The 16,850-nt window shown below is 51.6% G+C and overlaps 5 protein-coding genes across 5 annotated transcripts in view; 3 read left to right on the top strand and 2 right to left on the bottom strand.

Annotated features, from left to right (window-relative positions):
* Window positions 1-245: 245 nt before the first annotated feature.
* Window positions 246-1,052, bottom strand: ASPACDRAFT_43896 (putative membrane protein; the record flags this gene model as incomplete). Its single annotated transcript, XM_020201338.1, has 2 exons — window positions 246-444; window positions 556-1,052. The coding sequence occupies 2 exons, from the start codon at window positions 1,050-1,052 to the stop codon at window positions 246-248; spliced, it is 696 nt and encodes a 231-aa protein (XP_020055571.1).
* Window positions 1,053-7,195: 6,143 nt separating this feature from the next.
* Window positions 7,196-9,718, top strand: ASPACDRAFT_29626 (Ras GTPase activating protein IRA2; the record flags this gene model as incomplete). Its single annotated transcript, XM_020199653.1, has 4 exons — window positions 7,196-7,400; window positions 7,458-7,591; window positions 7,647-9,495; window positions 9,558-9,718. 4 exons carry the CDS (start codon window positions 7,196-7,198, stop codon window positions 9,716-9,718), a joined length of 2,349 nt encoding a protein of 782 aa, XP_020055570.1.
* Window positions 9,719-11,241: 1,523 nt separating this feature from the next.
* ASPACDRAFT_61028 (SEC14 family lipid-binding protein) lies at window positions 11,242-12,425 on the top strand (the record flags this gene model as incomplete). Its single annotated transcript, XM_020203623.1, has 3 exons — window positions 11,242-11,459; window positions 11,620-11,743; window positions 11,820-12,425. The coding sequence occupies 3 exons, from the start codon at window positions 11,242-11,244 to the stop codon at window positions 12,423-12,425; spliced, it is 948 nt and encodes a 315-aa protein (XP_020055569.1).
* Window positions 12,426-12,960: 535 nt separating this feature from the next.
* On the bottom strand, window positions 12,961-14,434 carry ASPACDRAFT_1856797 (uncharacterized protein). The gene is made up of 2 exons (XM_020197508.1): window positions 14,091-14,434; window positions 12,961-14,003 (listed from the first exon to the last, which is right to left on the bottom strand). Exons 1-2 carry the CDS (start codon window positions 14,265-14,267, stop codon window positions 13,140-13,142), a joined length of 1,041 nt encoding a protein of 346 aa, XP_020055568.1. The 5' UTR covers window positions 14,268-14,434; the 3' UTR covers window positions 12,961-13,139.
* A 551-nt stretch (window positions 14,435-14,985) lies between these two features.
* ASPACDRAFT_10359 (uncharacterized protein) overlaps window positions 14,986-16,850 on the top strand; it is a gene marked incomplete at both ends in the record, with an annotated part of 5,137 nt that continues 3,272 nt past the window's right edge. Inside the window, 3 exons of the mRNA XM_020195301.1 lie at window positions 14,986-16,041; window positions 16,127-16,503; window positions 16,700-16,822. Of these exons, the coding sequence (XP_020055567.1) occupies window positions 14,986-16,041; window positions 16,127-16,503; window positions 16,700-16,822 (1,556 nt within the window). The remainder of the gene's footprint in view (window positions 16,042-16,126; window positions 16,504-16,699; window positions 16,823-16,850) is intronic.

Here is a 16,850-nt window from a genome sequence, read left to right as displayed (position 1 = left end):
ATCTTTGTCGTTCGTTGGCTTCTGGTCTGTAAAGTGGGGGTGGGTGTATATACGAAGTAAATTGGTATGATCACCAACCTTGCTGAAAAGTGGTCGACTCATACTTATTCCAAGTGATCGACTGTTGACCCACCGTTCCGGAACAAAGAGAATCAAGTAGCGGCAGACAAAACCTTGCGCCTTTGCTTGACCATATACTTATACATCATCACCGAACCTGAACGAACCCAAGGGGCATTAGCCACTTACTTTCTCTCTTTCTCCTTCTCCCACCAAGTGACCCAGAAGGGAACGGAAGGGAAAAACTCACCAGGCGCATACAACCCCAAAAAGAAGACAAAGATGCCCTTCACTGCGACGCTGTCCGTCACCAGGGTCGCCCGGAACATCAACCACCATTCACTGGCGATCCCGATAGGGTAGAGACCCAGGAAAAGCGAGTACCTGGAACGCCGCTGTTAGCAGGAGCCACATAGTTTATTCGAACCCCCCCCCCTCCCCTTGCCCGAGGAACCCCACAAAACAGACCACTGGGGGAAAGGGACAGGAACATACCGCAACCACCGCAACCACGCCGGCACCGCCGACGAGCCCGCCACACTCAGCACGGCGAAATACGTATACCGGATGGCGTCCGCGAGGGACCACGCCAGCAGCATGGCCGGGTAGACGGCCACCGTCGTAGTGGTGGCTTCCGGGAAGGCATAGTTGATGGCCCAGACTTGGACGCTGCGGGCGAAGATCTGCGTGAAGGTTGTGAAGATGGGGGAGCGAGTGAGGCCTTTTTCTCTCTTAGTTGGCTGTTTACTCTGGGGGAGGAGGAGAGTGATTTGAGGGAGGGGCTGGCTGGAGGAAACCGTACCAAGGGCGGAATGCAGGATTTCAAGGCTGGCGAGGGTTTGGGTCCATCTTGTCCAGGGTTCCAGGGTTGTGTAGAGGGGTTCTGGGGAGCGGAGGAGGACGATGGAGGAGAGTAAGGTGAGGAGGATGCGGGTCCAGAGGAGGGCGTTGATGGTGTTGTAGATCAGGAGGTAGGAGGTTTTGAGAGACATTTCGCGGGGTTATCTCGGTCTGGATTGATTAGGTTGGGTTGGGTTCAGGCAATGGATTGTTTTGGGGAGATTGTGAAGGTGAAGGTGTAGTGGGATTTGGAGATGAGGTTTTCCCCTTGTATTTGGGTTGGTTTGGTTTTTTAGTGGGGATGGATTTGCATGTGATCCGGGCCTTTTTGGGGGGGGAGGGTTGTTTGTTTGTATGAAGAGTTTAGGAGGATTCTATACAGATTGGGAGGAACGCAGTCAGTTGAATATATTTAACGGGGGCTTGTGGAGAAGCTGTTTCTGTATCTCTGTATAAATTAGGGTGCTATTGATATCATCTTCGGACATAGAGTTTATGGGCTACGGTTATGCTTCGATTGATTTCCACTACGGTGGAACCGTCTTGTCTGCGTCACTAACAATCTATATGGATCTGGTCGATTGGCATCGATAGGACATATCAAGTTGTCGACACAATCAAGAAAGACCCCCGCAATCAAAGCCCGCGGCAGGACCTCAGTATGCTGAAGAAGCCGCAATGCGCAATGCGCAATACGCAATACGAAAGGAAGTGAACTCCCGCTCTGTAATTGACTTCCCGCAGGCGAACCACGTGTTGACGCTTCGGTAAGCCCGGCCCGTCACCGCCCCGTACTATCTCCTGTTTGGATTAGGTCTAGTCGTCCGGCTTACTGCCGCCCTGCCGCCCTGCCGCCTTTCTGATTCATCAGGTAGCCGGAGGTACACATTGTTATCATTGTGTTTTGTTATGATGGGCTAAAGTGCTGTGGAGAGATGCTGCTGTGTATTGTGAGATATGCACTCTGAATCAGCAGGGAAAGGTTGAGCTTCACACTGCTTACTGTTCCCACTCTACATGTACTATACAGACTGGAATGAGAATCAGAGGATGTGCATCTTGCTGCTGGAATGTGGGGAGCAAGTCATAGAGACGCATATAGGTGCATCTACCTGAAAATACAGGCAAGTTGGGGTGCTAGAGCCAACTAGTATTTTTTAAGTTTGCTATGACAAGATCAGATGAATCTGACCAAAGCAAATGTCATTCCTGAGCTTGTCTTGAGTACATCGCTCCGAAGCCATGCACCTAACCACATCCAGAGGAATACGAGCATACCCGCTAGCTGACCGGAACCTCTGATGATAGACATCCTAGGTGAGGGGAAAAGCAATGCCACAGGCGATCAACAAGATCTTACGCGTCGACTGCAGGCTCTAAACCTACGTGTATGGCGAAGATAGATCATTTGATCAGCACTCTGCGCTCTCGAACGAAATCTTGTTTTCCTCGAGGTATGATGTCAAAGCTCAAAATTTGCTTATCACGGAGGAGTCGGACTCCCAGATGCCTGGCTCACGTCATTCACGATGCGAGATACCATGGTGTCGATTGTCTCCGGCCTTTTGGCAAGCAATCCTTCCCTGGTCGGTAGGCATCCCGATCTATCGGCCTGATCGCCAGGTTTCAATAGTGACCCTGGACACAAGAGCAACGAACAATGAAAGCGGCCCGAGCTCACGGTTTGCGACTACAATGTCGTCGCATGGTGGAGGTGGTGGAGGGGGTGGAGGAACACTAGAATAGTCAACTGGATCGCACACACGTGCATGCACTTCTGCACACCCTGCCATGGCACTAGCAGCTGCAAGCTGCGCTTGTTAAGTTGTACTGCGGATGTCCTCTTGGAAAATAGAGTTTCTTTGGGGCTGATGGCGGGGTTCGTCCGGTCGTACTCGGTAGTATTGTCGGCATGTCACTGTCTGATTCCCAGGGAGATTGGGTAGGGTGGGTTAGTGTCTAGGTGTGAGGAGACTCAGTGTGATTAACAGGGACAATCAAGCCTGCGTCGTCTATATACAGAAAGCTACGTTGGAGTCAATGTCACCGGATAGACAAGCATTACTCAATGTTCTGGTCACTGTCCATGATGGGCTGAACCAAGGGGCGAAAACTGTCAGTTCTGTGCTAAAACAAGTCTAGACCAGCATTCGAGCTGAGTCAGAATAGGCGAATAGGTACTGTAGGTAGCCCGCCATCGTGGATTATTCGCTATGGTGCAGCATAAGGCGGGCGTTCCTTGCCCCAACCCAGTCTCCAGCAGGTCGACCCATCATTCATTGAATCTAAATTTAAGTTTGCGGACGTCCACAGATATGGTTAGCTTGAATGCGTGCCACGACTGTAGGTGCTAGCCGTCTATATCAGCACTCAATATAGACTCCATTGTTTGGTTAGCGGCTGGAGTCATGATGTAATGGCTCCTCGTTAGTATACGGGACCGTGTGTTTTGTGTTCATCGAGGACAGACCTTGTGAGTCAAAGTACAACGGAGACGGATTTGAGTTCGTGGCGACGTGATATGCATGTAGTCAAGAATAGAATAAGATGTCAAACGGCGAGGCATTCGCTTCTAACTTTAGTGCCTTAGGCTTCAAACAGCAACCTGTAGGTAAATTAAGAACAGGCGGCAATGCACACACACGCTACAGTACTGTAGCCAGTTGGTGGCACCAATCCGAGACACGCCCTGACTCGGTGGTTTTTAAGTTGACGCAGGTACCAGCCTTGGGTCCCCCCCGATCTGATCAGGCGGAACTTTTAGTCGACGCGCTAAACTCCTTGAGGGGAAGAACAAAAGTGGCCCCCCGTGGTCACGGGTCACACCCGGAGTCGACAGTGGCACTTGCTTGCTTGCTGCTGCAGTGTGAACAATTCAGGGGAACTGAAAATGAGAAACCCCACTGGTCTGGTCCGGTCTGGTCCCGAGGGTTTCAGGTCGTGGCTATTCTTACCTACATATTAGTATCTCCAAAATTTCTATACCTACACACGTACACACATACACCTATACATATAACCTGGAGAGTTTGAGCTTCGTGTGGCATTTACTATCTGCATGCGCATCCTAGATCCTAATCGGTGGGTAGCAAAAGACCACAAATGGCACAAAGGATGAACAAGAACGGTGGGCCTACCTTCTGTACTAACCCTGTACCACACTTCGGCCTTGCCCCTCTTTCTACGTATACCGAGCAATTAGTGAAATCATGAAGAGCGAATCTGCGTCCTGTAATCCAGATTGGTTGAGAGGTTAAGACTCACTTGCAGCTTCTAGGAGATCATCTTGGAATTTGTCATGCCCTCTGCAACTTCCTTTGCATGGCCCTGCAACTGTGCGGTTCGTTCGCTCGCTTACCGGAAGGCTGGCGGGGGACAATCGATGCGACTACGTTATGATCCATGTCTCGTCTCTGAGACTCAAAAGTTGGGCTTCTCGTTTCCGGGATTGTTGCGTCAATGATGGAAATCAGATACGATGTGAATCATGAAGTGATCTCGTTCGTGTACGCATCCCCCCGGCATTTCCGACCGACCGAGCCGTGGACAAAGTGGCAGGTGGCAACATCCTCCGCTCAGGTACCGAACTCCTAATGGCACGACCCATGGGATCATGAATGGGCGCATTGGGCCAGGGGTAAAAGAGTTGGGGAAGTGAACTCGGATAATAACCAAGTGTCTAGTCTCGTGCTAAGGTTCCACGGAGTAATCAAGGTGGATATCAACTTATCTAGTCCCGACGCAATGTCTTTGCCAGTCGCTTAGGGTCATTCTTAGCATACTCATCCCGGATTAGCTCGTTCTTTCTTGCTTAACAAGTGCCCTTATTCCCCCCCTCCCCCCCCTCCCCCCCCTCCCCTTGCGTCGTCCTGCATGTTGACCGTCTGGCTCTCTGCACTACCGGTCGAATCATGACCCCCCAGAGGATGATCATCCGACTATCATCATTGGTGCAACGAACCCCGGAAAGGGACGGACTGTCGCAAGCATGGATTGGCATCAAGGTGACGGGTGAGCGGTACAATCCATAAGGTACAGTACGGAGTACTGTGCATGCCATGATCTCCTCTCTCTCCCGGACAGGATCCGCGCCGTCCCCTACCTGCCAGGTGGTGCTCACCCTCGCCCTCAACAGATGCGGGAGTCTATTGGGAGGTCACTGGTGGGTTGCCGACCACCCATAGATTATTGTAAGCATTCTGAAGAGATTAAAGGCAACTTGGAATCCAACTGGAAAACTTGATGGATTCCTAAAAACTCAATCAGGAGGGCCAAAACCGAATGACAAACCACTTAGTCTGGCGCCGTTGATGGTCTGCCATTATATCCAAAACAGATAGCCATGGATCCCATAGACAATGTCTGGAGATCTGTCCAAGGAGAAGTTATGGCCCGATGACGATCAATTCGGTCAATCTCCATTGTCCTCCGTGGTTACAGTGAAGTGCAAGTACGGAATAACTGCTAAGAGAGATCCCGATATTTCTGGCGAATATGAGATGGCCACGGTGGTGGTGGCGGCGGAAGGAGGGGAGACCGTCCATGGCAGGAACAGGGCATGGTTCGTTTTGATTACAGAGTGGTGGAGAGCGCTTGAGCAACCGCCAGCTCAATCAATCTATGTGTAGGGGTCCATACAAGTTTAGTTAAAGTACTACATACATACTAAGTACTGTACATACCTGCCTGCCGTTGAGATTTGAGACACTACAACGTACCACCGCATGCACCGTCCCCCTCTTTCTCGGCCTATCTCTGCCGACCAGCATGGAAAAAGAATATGTAGTGTCGGGAGAAGAAGAAAAGGCAGAGGGGGAAGGGGGTGGGGGGAGGGTAGCTTATGCATGCCGGTGCCTGGGAAGCACCAAGCACCAACTGACTACTGTATGTGCCACACCCTTTTTTTTTTCCTTACACCTAACCAGGCCAGTCAACGAGTTAACCGCGTTGCGTACCTGCTTGGCCCTTCAAGATTGTTATTCAACCCGTCCGCCCACTGTTGCTTTGCTGCAAGTCACACGGAGACCAACTCCACCTACCCTTTTTTTTTTTTTTTTTATCTTTCCCTTCTCCCCTTCCTCCCCCCTCCCTCCAAATCTTTAGTACTACATGTGTATCATTTCATTTATAATTCCCCAATTTATTTTATTTTATTTTACTCTTTTTATCCTTTCCCTTTCGGTTCTTGGGTTGCCCACTTTTCTCCAACTCAAACTGACCTCAAAACCAGCAATCCATGATCCATCCTTCCCCCCCCGTCTGATCCCCATCCAGCCATCCATTCTTTCTCCCTCTGACCTGAGGACTGATTTACTATTCAGTACCATCACACCCTCCTTTCCTTCTTGTCAGTTTAGAAGTCTAATTAGAATTCTGTCATTCATTCTCTCAATTGATTCCTACCGCTCTCTGTAACATAAACCCAACGACTCCATATCACCCTTCCAGCAACAGCATTGTCGCTAGTGTTAACTATACTCGCTCATACTTGCTGGTGTTAGAACGGAACTGCGACTGACTAGTACTACTCTGGGTGGTGGTGGCCCTGATTTCCATCTGCGTCCGACCGGCATCTTTCTCCTCCTGCCCCCCCTCCGACGACTCCTTCTACTCCTCCCTCTCTCCAGTCTCTTTCCCTCTCTCTTTTCCCTCTCCCTCCATCTCCATCAATCTATTAATTAATTCCTGCCCATCCTTGCCTTGCGCTCCCTTTCTACAAACGGCAGTGATTTTGCCTCTACTTATCATTCACTCCTGCCCACACTTCCGAGCTTGCGATCCCTTCAACTTTAACGTCTCTCTCTAATTCTTTCGGAGTTATTCCCACCAACTCCCTCGTTCCTCCCAACCGACCTGTAGCCGCCGGAGAGTATTCGAATCGCCGTCGCCTGTGGATCGCTCCTAACTCGCTCTGCTCCTTGTCAATCCTTTACTTTGGCTAGTTCAACGTCTGCTACTTTCCGAAATTGGTCCCTCACTCCTCCCTATCGCCAGACCTGTCAGTCAGTGCCACTCAATCGCCGATCCAACGGTCGCGCACTTTTTCTCCCTCGCTGGTCGCCTTCGGCCATATTCCGCATACGCGTTCAACAGGGGCTTCAATTCATCGCACGACATTACCGGGTTGCGTTTCGTCGACGTTGCCGTGCCATATTACCTTGGGTCTTCGACCTTCTCAAGACAGAGCGATAACAAGACGCCGAAAGCGCTCTTGCTGGTGGCTGGTAGTATAGACGCGACTTCCGCCAATTCGAGCGCTTCTCCAGCGCACTGTCACACTCCCTTTGTTCACACAATGTCGGTTGCTACCATGTTACAACCTGCCTCCAGAACGTCTACTTCATCTTCCTCGTCTTTTCAACCCATGACGCGTCAAAACACAATGTCGTCCCACGACACGCGGTCCCTCCGCCAGTCGAAGCGGATGTCAATGAATGCGCTGTACATGTCAATGTCGGCGAAGGATAGAGACTTGGAGATTTCGGATGATCTAGCTAGGGGTTAGTTTGTTATGGTCTGAAATGCTCCCCTGTCTGGTCTAACGTTGGATGGTACAGCCCAGAAGTTCCTGCAAGAGTTGAAGACGAATATCTCCTCACAATCGAAGAAGAATTTCGTTCTCGAAAAAGATGTCCGATATCTGGATTCTCGCATTGCGCTGTTGATTCAGAATCGTATGGCTTTAGAAGAGGTATGAATCCGACAGCCACTGTTGTTTATTTTGCCACCTCTAATTCTGAGTCTAGCAAAATGAAGTTGCGAGTCATCTCGACGAAGTCCTGGATCCCCAGGAGGGATTCTTTCCCAATGACGACAAAACTCAGAAGTACGGTAATCTTCTATTCCTCCTCCAATCCGAGCCGCGCCATATCGCCCATCTGTGCCGATTAGTCTCCATGTCAGAAATCGACTCCCTTCTGCAGACGGTCATGTTCACAATCTACGGAAACCAGTATGAGAGTCGTGAGGAGCATCTGCTTCTCACCATGTTTCAGTCTGTTCTTACCTATCAGTTCGATAACACGCCGGAGTACTCGTCCCTCCTCCGCCAGAACACCCCCGTCTCACGCATGATGACTACATATACGCGACGAGGGCCTGGTCAAAGCTACCTGAAACAAGTACTCGCCGACCAGATCAACTCATTGATTGAGCTACGTGATGTCGACTTGGAAATCAACCCTCTCAAGGTCTATGAGACCATGGTTAAGGAAATCGAAGAAGAGAATGGATCGCTGCCTGACTACCTCGCAAGATCTGTTACGGCAGAAGCTGCAGCAGAGAACAAGCAGGTGCAGGCCATTATTGAGCCGCGCTTGAAGATGCTTACTGAGTTAGCGAACAAGTTCCTGTCAACCATCATCGATCACGTGGACGAGGCCCCGTATGGCATTCGGTGGATTTGCAAGCAAATTCGGAGCTTGTCTCGTCGCAAGTACCCTGATGCGCAGGACCAGACGATCTGCACCCTCATTGGTGGATTCTTCTTCCTTCGCTTCATCAACCCAGCCATTGTCACCCCACGCTCCTACATGCTGATTGAATCGACTCCGACGGAAAAGCCCCGTCGCACGCTGACCTTGATCGCCAAGATGCTTCAGAATTTGGCAAACAAGCCCTCGTATGCGAAGGAGCCTTATATGGCGAAACTGCAACCGTTCATTGAGCAGAACAAAGAACGAGTCAATAAGTTTATGCTTGATCTGTGTGAAGTGCAGGACTTCTACGAGAGCTTGGAGATGGACAACTACATAGCACTATCCAAGCGCGACTTGGAGTTGCAGATCACTCTCAATGAGATGTATGCCACACATGCCTTGTTGGAGAAACACAACGTGGCTTTGGCGCAAGATCAACATTCTCACCTCCATGTGTTGTTGCAGGAGCTTGGTGCAGCACCGCCCCAGGTTCCGCGCAAGGAGAATAGGACCATCACAGTCCCCTTGTTCAGTCGCTGGGAAACCACTGCACTGGATGATTTGACCTCGGCCCTCGACATCACTCAAGAAGAAGTCTTCTTCATGGAAGCCAAGTCCACATTTGTTCACATCTTGCGGTCTTTGCCGCCAGACTCTCCTGTCGCCCGGCGCCCCCTTCGCCTTTATCGCATCGCGGAGGCGGCGGCAACCTCGAAGACCGGCGATGCGGCCATGGTCAAGAAGGGCATTCGCACCATGGAATTGTTGAGCCAGCTTCAGGAGATGGGAGTGATTGATCGGTCGGACGATTTCAGTCTTCTCCGCGACGAGGTGGAACAGGAGCTGGTGCACCTGGGATCTCTGAAAGAAAAGGTGTTGGAAGAGACGAAGAAGTTGGAAGAAGTCTTTGCGACCATCCGTGATCACAATGCCTACTTGGTGGGTCAGCTCGAAACGTACAAGTCGTATTTGCACAACGTCCGAAGTCAATCGGAGGGAAAGCAGCGGAAACAGCAGAAGCATCAAGAACTTGGACCCTACAAATTCACACATCAGCAGCTTGAGAAAGAGGGCGTTATTCGCAAGAGCAACGTTCCCGAGAACCGTCGGGCGAATATCTACTTCATGTTCAAGAGTCCTTTGCCTGGCACCTTCGTCATCAGTCTCCACTATAAAGGTAAGCTGAAGACTTCAGACTTATGGCTTTTGGTGAGTTCTATGCTAATCCGGTGAACCTAGGTCGTGCACGTGGCCTTCTGGAACTGGATCTCAAGCTTGATGATTTGTTGGAAATGCAGAAAGACAACCAGGAGGACCTAGACCTGGAGTACGTCCAGTTCAATGTTTCGAAAGTACTCGCACTTTTGAACAAACGATTTGCACGGAAGAAGGGCTGGTAGGAAGCCCTCGGTTTTCGGCTTCCACGTCGATGACCGTGACGACTTACATGAACTCGAGCGGACGGCAAGCGATAACGGCTTCAGTTTGGTATCCATACTCGCAGCAGATGCTGCTGGCTTGTCCGTTCGTTTTACGCTATGATTTCGAGATGGATGGATGACCGGAATTTACATTCTTCGATTGTCCCCATGTTTCAAGATGGGGCTTGACGATCAATCATCAACACCTTCTCGATGACTTCTGATTTCAGTTCTCCTTCCAGATGGTGTCCGTTGCCCATACAAGGCGGTAATATATGGTGAGCACGCCTGTTGTTCTCTGGGTGGCAAAGGCGCTGTCCTCGCCGGTTCGAGGATGAGCGCCCATGGCTTCAGTTATTGTTTTTCCTAAAACCGTCCACTTTTGCGACGGGCTATATTCTATGATGATTTGTGCCTGGGTTTGTTTCGGCCACTGACAATTCACCAAGGTTGCAGTGCACGTTTATATTTTCGTTGCCTCATTTCCATGCCGTATTATGTCACACTGTCTATATATGTACCTATAACCATTGGATTTAGCGTTCACTTGCCGTAATATGGCACCTAATGAAGAAGATACTCCCGACGTGACTTGTGGCTCAGACCGATTTTCTAGAGTAGTATTTTTAGTGTTGCGTATCTTGCTGTTCTTGCTCTTCAGGCGTGAAACGTAGGAAGAAGCACTTTGCGCCACTGAATTGAGGAGGCAGATCTCCCTACTCGGATCTGCAGTGAGAGGCTACACCTACGTCACCAGAAGTATTAAGTGGTCGAGCGGTCGGTCAGTCTAATCAAAGGACTTAATCCCAAACCGGTGATACGAAGGTGGTCCTCATGTATGAAGGAGGAGCGGCTGATCATTGCTAAGGGGAGAGTGAGAATAGACGAAGCGGTAGCAGGAGTGAAGGAAGGCGACGACGCGGCGACCGCCAGTTGCTGAGGCCTCCTCTCTCAGGCATCGAATTCAGGCTGATTCTTCTCTTTTCCTTGTTGCACTCCGTGGATCTTTTGAAGTTAGTTGTTCAGTTGTTGATAAGTGATAACAATCGGATCGGTCTTTTAAGACAATTAAACAATCAGTTACTCAAACATTGCAACCTCCATAATAAAACACTTCTCAAACGGATTCAATAGATAGAATAGTAGATAAAATAGTCTATCATTTACCCCCTTGAAGCCTACGTATTGTTTCTGTTCCCTCCCTTCTGCTCTCTCTTGTAACTACGAGGTCCCGCTTAAGTGTCTCCCTCCCTCCCTCCCCACTCTCCCTCTCCCCTCTGCCTCTGCCTCTCCCTCTCCCTCCACTCTCCCCCCTGCACCGCCCAATTTATCCTCGCCGCTCCCTCCACCTCCCCCTCCCCCTCCCCTTTCCCGATCCACGACGGAAGTTTAGTCCTTCTTAAACCCGACTTGACTTCTCCCGTTCCACATCTCTTCCTCTTTTTTCTTTTTTCTTTTTTCACCTCTCTCCCTTTCCCTCTCCCCCCTCACACATATTCAAAATGGCTGCTCCTTCCAAGTACGATAACTACGATTTCCCGACCACAGCGCCGGAGGCTCAGTCTGGCCATCCCGGCCACACCACCCCAGAGCAAGATGCGAAGGTGGAACAGCTCCGGAGCGAGCTGGAGCAGCTTGGCTACACTGAGAGACTGGACACTTTGACTCTGCTGCGCTTCTTGAGAGCCCGCAAGTTCGATGTCGCCCTCGCCAAAGCTATGTAGGTCTTGTTTGCATTGCATCCTATCTGGCAATTCGTCCCTGCAAGCAATGCACATGAACATGGCCGCACTGCGCTGGCATGCTCTCATGCTTTGTTTTCTCACGACGAGGTATTATGTTCAAACAGAAGTCAAAGGGCTAACACTTTTGGTGAATAGGTTCATTGACAGCGAGAAGTGGCGGAAAGAGTTCGGGACCGATGACCTGGTCCGCACTTTTGACTATACCGAGAAGCCTCAGGTCTTCGAGTATTACCCTCAGTACTATCACAAGACGGATAAGGTACGACCCCAGGACTAAGCCAACATGCTCTTCGAAGCGGTTCGAGATCAGGCGCTAATGACTTCGATGCGTTTAGGATGGCCGGCCCGTTTACATTGAAAAGCTTGGCAAGATCGATCTCACTGCCTTGAACAAGATCACCACCGAAGACCGTATGCTTCAGAACCTCGTGACTGAGTATGAGAAGCTCGCCGATCCCCGCCTGCCCGCCTGCTCGCGCAAGGCCGGCAAGCTCCTGGAGACCTGCTGCACTATCATGGACCTCAAGGGCGTCGGAATCACCAGCGCCCCATCCGTGTACGGCTACCTCAGCAAGGCGTCTGGTGTCTCCCAGAACTACTACCCCGAGCGTCTGGGTAAGCTCTATCTGATCAACGCTCCCTGGGGATTCAGCGGCGTGTTCAGCTTCGTGAAGAAGTTCCTCGACCCCGTTACCGTCAACAAGATCCACATTCTGGGCAGCAACTACAAGAAGGAGCTGTTGGAACAGGTCCCTGCCGAGAATCTCCCTGAAGAGTTCGGAGGTTCTTGCAAGTGCAGCGGCGGCTGCGAGTTCAGTGATATGGGACCTTGGCAGGAGCCTGAGTGGGCCAGGCCCCCCAAGTGGGCTGCCCCCAAGGAGGAACAGGCTGTGGCCAAGACCGAGGAGCCGGTTGCTGAGGTTCCCCAGCCTAGCGCATAGAGCCTTTCTCATTTTCCGATGCGTTTTCTTGTTTTCGTTATATTGGAACAATATGGTAAAAGCTTCAGGCACGATTTTGCCAATCTATATCCCTTCTTCTGTTGCTAGATTTGCTTGGTCTGTTTCATTTTTCCCATACCTTCCCGGGCAAGTCATTCCACTAATGCCCTCGCCAATTTCCATTTCATACATCACCCAATGTCAGATCAACCCCCACGTGGCTCTATCTATTGAGCTTATTACATGTTGGGCGCCGGTGACGGCTGCACAAGCATGGTTTTTTTTTTCTTTGCCTGTCGATTTGCCATTCATTTCAGTTCTTGTCGTCTCTTGGGCTTAAATCTCAACCACTGTCTGAGCGTGTTTGGGTGTATCTATATAAGTCGGAGTGCAGGTGGGGAGTAATGCAGAGTGGACGATAAAAGTGCTACACGGCGGTTGGCATAGAGTTACGTAGATTTTGTTTGCATACAGCATTCTCAACGATTATACGACAGACGATATAAGTAGTCCGTTTGAATCAAACTTCAAATCCAACAATTCTTGACTATTCACTAGTCAACAAAATGCACCATCAATCAATTTGGTATCATCCCAAGCCTACCTAGGCTACCGACGCCATTCCAGTACCGATAACGAAAAATTCAATGAAATCCAAAATGAAAACGAAAGAAAGGAGAGAGCAGGGGGCGCAGGGAAATCGAGACAACCCCCTCACTTCTTCTTTTCCACAACCTCGACAGCCCGACCAGCGCGTTCGGCCTTCCCCACAGTCGAAGCCAGAGCGTTTCCGTCTGCACCCTCAACGTCTGATGTAGCGGCCTGCCCGGCCAGAGCTTCCCCCTGCAGTCGAAGCAGAGTGCGCAAGGCATCCTCATAGACTCCCGCCATATCGCCACTGCGCCAGCGCTCCGCCTCATGTTTCGTGCCCAGGGGAACCTGCAACTTTGCGCGCCGCGCCAATCGAGCCGACCTTCTTGTTGTTGTTGTTGATGGTGGTGGTGTTGTTGACCCATCCATGGCACCAACCTCAGCGCCTCCAGGTGCATCGACCATCTCCGTATCACGTCCTTCGCCATTCGTTCTCGACGCTGCTGCTGCCGCTGCCGTAGCTGTTCCCGTCTCCGTGCCCGTCATCTCTTGATCCTCCGCTGCTCTATCCAGACTGACTCCCTCACTCTCCTCCTTCAACCCATTATCCTCCTCTTCTTCACCGACAACACCATTCATGCCATCATCCCTTTTCTCCTGCTCTCCCTCTTCCCCCTCTTCAAGTTCAAGTTCAACATCCTCTGCCTCCTCCATCTCCTCCTCGATCACCCTCCTCAAGTGCTCCGCATACGCCCTCGCCGCCCGCCCCGGCGCGTCCCGCCGCAACTGCGCCACGGTCGTCGTCAACGACTCCAGCTGCGCGTACAGCGAGGTCACCCGCGCCGCGAGCTTCGCGTCATACGCCTCATACTCGACCTGTTCGGTGGGGGCGGTGAATGAGGCGGGGAAGGGGAATTCTTTGGAGGTGGAATCGAGCCCGTTGATCGTGATGGAGTAGGAGGCGCTTGTGAAGGTGCGGAGGATGTACTATTTTGAAGGGTTCGAATTGTGTTAGCTTAGCTATCGGGTTTTTGTGGGAGGGATGCTGTTTTTGGGGGGAGGGGGGAGGCCAACCTCGTCAACTAATTCGCGGACACGTTCGCGCATCGGATCCGGTCCATCGTTGGGATTGGCGGAGGGAGGGAGGTGGAGGTCGAGCTTTTGGCGCGAGAGCGCGACGGTGTTGCCGTAGAGGTAGGTTAGGTCGGCTGGGGATTGGAGTTCGATTTTGCGGTGATGCGAGTCGCTCATGTTCTTTTCGTGTGGAAATGGATGTGAGGGAGGGGATTGGGGCAGAGAGGCTGCAAGGTACTATGTAATTTGGTGGGAGGCGGGGTTGGCGTTGAGAGAGGAGGGGTTGGCGTTTGGTGTTGGCGTTTATTGATTGTTTGTTTTATCTGGAGGTGATGATGGTTCGGAGATACACCCGCGGTAGACAGATAGTAATGTTGACCCCCGGTTTGATGCCTTAGGCACAGTAAAGAAGGTAGTCATGCCTCAGGCCTGGAAAAGGCAGCCACCGCAGTCCTTTAGTGCCGATCGGCGCGCCCCCACAACGATGTCATCGATCAAGTGAGGAACTGAGGAACTTGGCTTGGGGTTTCACTTAAAACACTTAACTACCACGCATGAACTACTCCTATCTCTCCGTGATGTGGTGGCCGATCATCCTGCAATTCACTCTTGGGTTCCCCCCTGGCCTTATGTGATAATAATATCAACTTCATTATTCCCTTCATCCTTATCCTTAAATTGCAATCTTAGATTCGGTCCTGGGGAGAGGGGGTTTCGACTGCCGATCACCCCTGCTGCACACAGTGAACTTCAGCTCCACCTATAACATTACCCTTTTCTTTTTCCGTGCCGATACAACTAGTCTTGCTGTTGCGATGAGATCACTGCTGGGCCGTGATTACCTGAGCTAGTACACTTTGAAGATATCCCAGAAACAATGGAAAGCAATATCAAGATCAGTCTTGTCGACAAGACCGCCCCCCGTCGTCCGTCGGACGATGCGCTGGCGCAATCGCACACCGCAACAACAGACCTCTCCCGGAATATCTCGAGGAAGTTCACCCGTGCATCTATACGGAGCGAGCTCGCCAAGCGCAAGTATGCCAAATGGCAGCCGGACCGTCTAGGACTTACCGACGATGAGGACACCTCCGACCGCAGACTGTCCGAAGGGCGCGACCTGTTCACGACCGAGACGAGAACGGACACACTGGCAGGGGAGAGTCGCTTGACCGCGGGCCCCTCGTCGTCGCAGAGCTCTCCGGAGGACCAGCACAATGTCGACTCGTCGGACGTCGACCAGCAGGCCGCCCGAGATCACGAACATGACGGCCAGAACCACCCCAAGCTGTCGGGGCTGAAGCCCGGCACCGAGCTGGAAATCCTGTACGAGAATCAACGGGGTTGGTTCTTCTTCGGCATCCCCCTCTATTCGCACAGCTCGCTGCTCAACTTTGACCCGGCGGCCTGGACGACGCCCGACGGTCGGGACAGCGCCGTCGACATCACGAAAGCGCAGCTCCCGGACCCCAGCTGGGAGTGGGTCTGGAAGACCTGGTACGTGGACATGTCCGGGGATGTGGATGATCAGGGCTGGCAGTACTCGTTCTCGTTCGGCTCGTCGGCCTGGCATGGGTCGCATCCCTGGTATCATTCGTACGTACGCCGTCGCCGATGGGTCCGACTCCGAGTGAAGCGCGTGTCGGAGCGCAGTCGTCGGGGCCGGTCGGGTCTGGAGGTGGCGCACATGCTTAACGAGGATTATTTCACGATCCACTCGGGTAAGGCGAAGACGAGGGCGTCGAGCACGGACGGACTGTCGCGGGCCACGTCCGGGTATCTCAGTCGCGCGGCTACGAAGGTAGAGGAGGAGGTTCCAGTGGAGGAAATCGCTAATATCCCGGCCTTGATGCATGCGTTGCGAGTGGCCAGAGTCGACCGGGAGAAGATGGACGCTCTGGAGCAGTTTATGCAGGAGGGTGAGGACGAGCTCTTTTATTTGGATGGAAAGGTAAGCTTCTTTCCCCCTTTCTCTGACCTACTCCGCTCTTCATTTGGCTCGTCAGACACAAGTATTGATGTCAAATTAATGGTAGATCCCGGAGATCATGTCTATGTTTGTCTTCCAGGCTTCTCGGTGGCAGTACTTCACCCGCTTATCCGATGTCGTCGAGGAGCTGTCTCAGAGTAGCTCTGAAGCAAGTGGGAAGGAGGCAGCGGAGCTCCAGCGCAAACGCGATCACTTTCAGAAAGCTGCAGATGTAGCCCGGCGTCATCTCACGGGACCTGAAGTGCTGCATTCCGATGACCGGCACCTGGAGGCGGGGATGCTGGACCTGACTCCAGCCCCAAAGAGAGGCAGTTTGTTGTCGAAGTACTCCGGCAAAGTCTCATTCCGCCCTATGGATGACGGTGGTGAAATCAAAGGAATCCCCCAAGCAGCTGAAGTCGGGCGTGAGGGCCATATTTACCAGTATACTTCATAACGGCTTGCTTTTGCTTGCATGGGTAGCATGGCGCTTTTGTTTTTTTTTTTTTTTATTTGTTGGGGTTTCATGACTTTGAATTAGCTTGGTGTCACGGAGCAGCTTGTGTTTTCTCCCCCTTGTTTTTGTCAGTACTTTTATCATTAATCATATCTCCTGAATATTGTTGATCTCAGTGGAGAGCTTGTACTTCTTTTCTTGTCCCTGCTACAGTTCCTTTGTTAGAATGAAAGCGGAGTGCTGGCGGCGACGGGCACAAAACCTCGGGCCGTTCACTGACCGCCTTGGCCGGGAAAACATTTCTAGGTTCCGCAGCGGAGTGACCACCGGAGCT

The sequence above is a fragment of the Aspergillus aculeatus genome (genome assembly GCF_001890905.1).
Source record: "Aspergillus aculeatus ATCC 16872 unplaced genomic scaffold ASPACscaffold_9, whole genome shotgun sequence".
Lineage (NCBI taxonomy): Eukaryota > Fungi > Ascomycota > Eurotiomycetes > Eurotiales > Aspergillaceae > Aspergillus > Aspergillus aculeatus.
Note: the sequence above shows the minus strand (reverse complement) of the source record. Positions and strands in the feature narration are given on the sequence as shown.

Coding starts and splice junctions, on each gene's coding strand:
- ASPACDRAFT_1856797 (XM_020197508.1), bottom strand. CDS start 14,267: ATGAGCGACTCGCATCACCGCAAAATCGAACTCCAATCCCCAGCCGAC. Junction 14,004..14,090: donor TCCGCGAATTAGTTGACGAG/GTTGGCCTCCCC, acceptor CCTTCAAAATAG/TACATCCTCCGCACCTTCAC.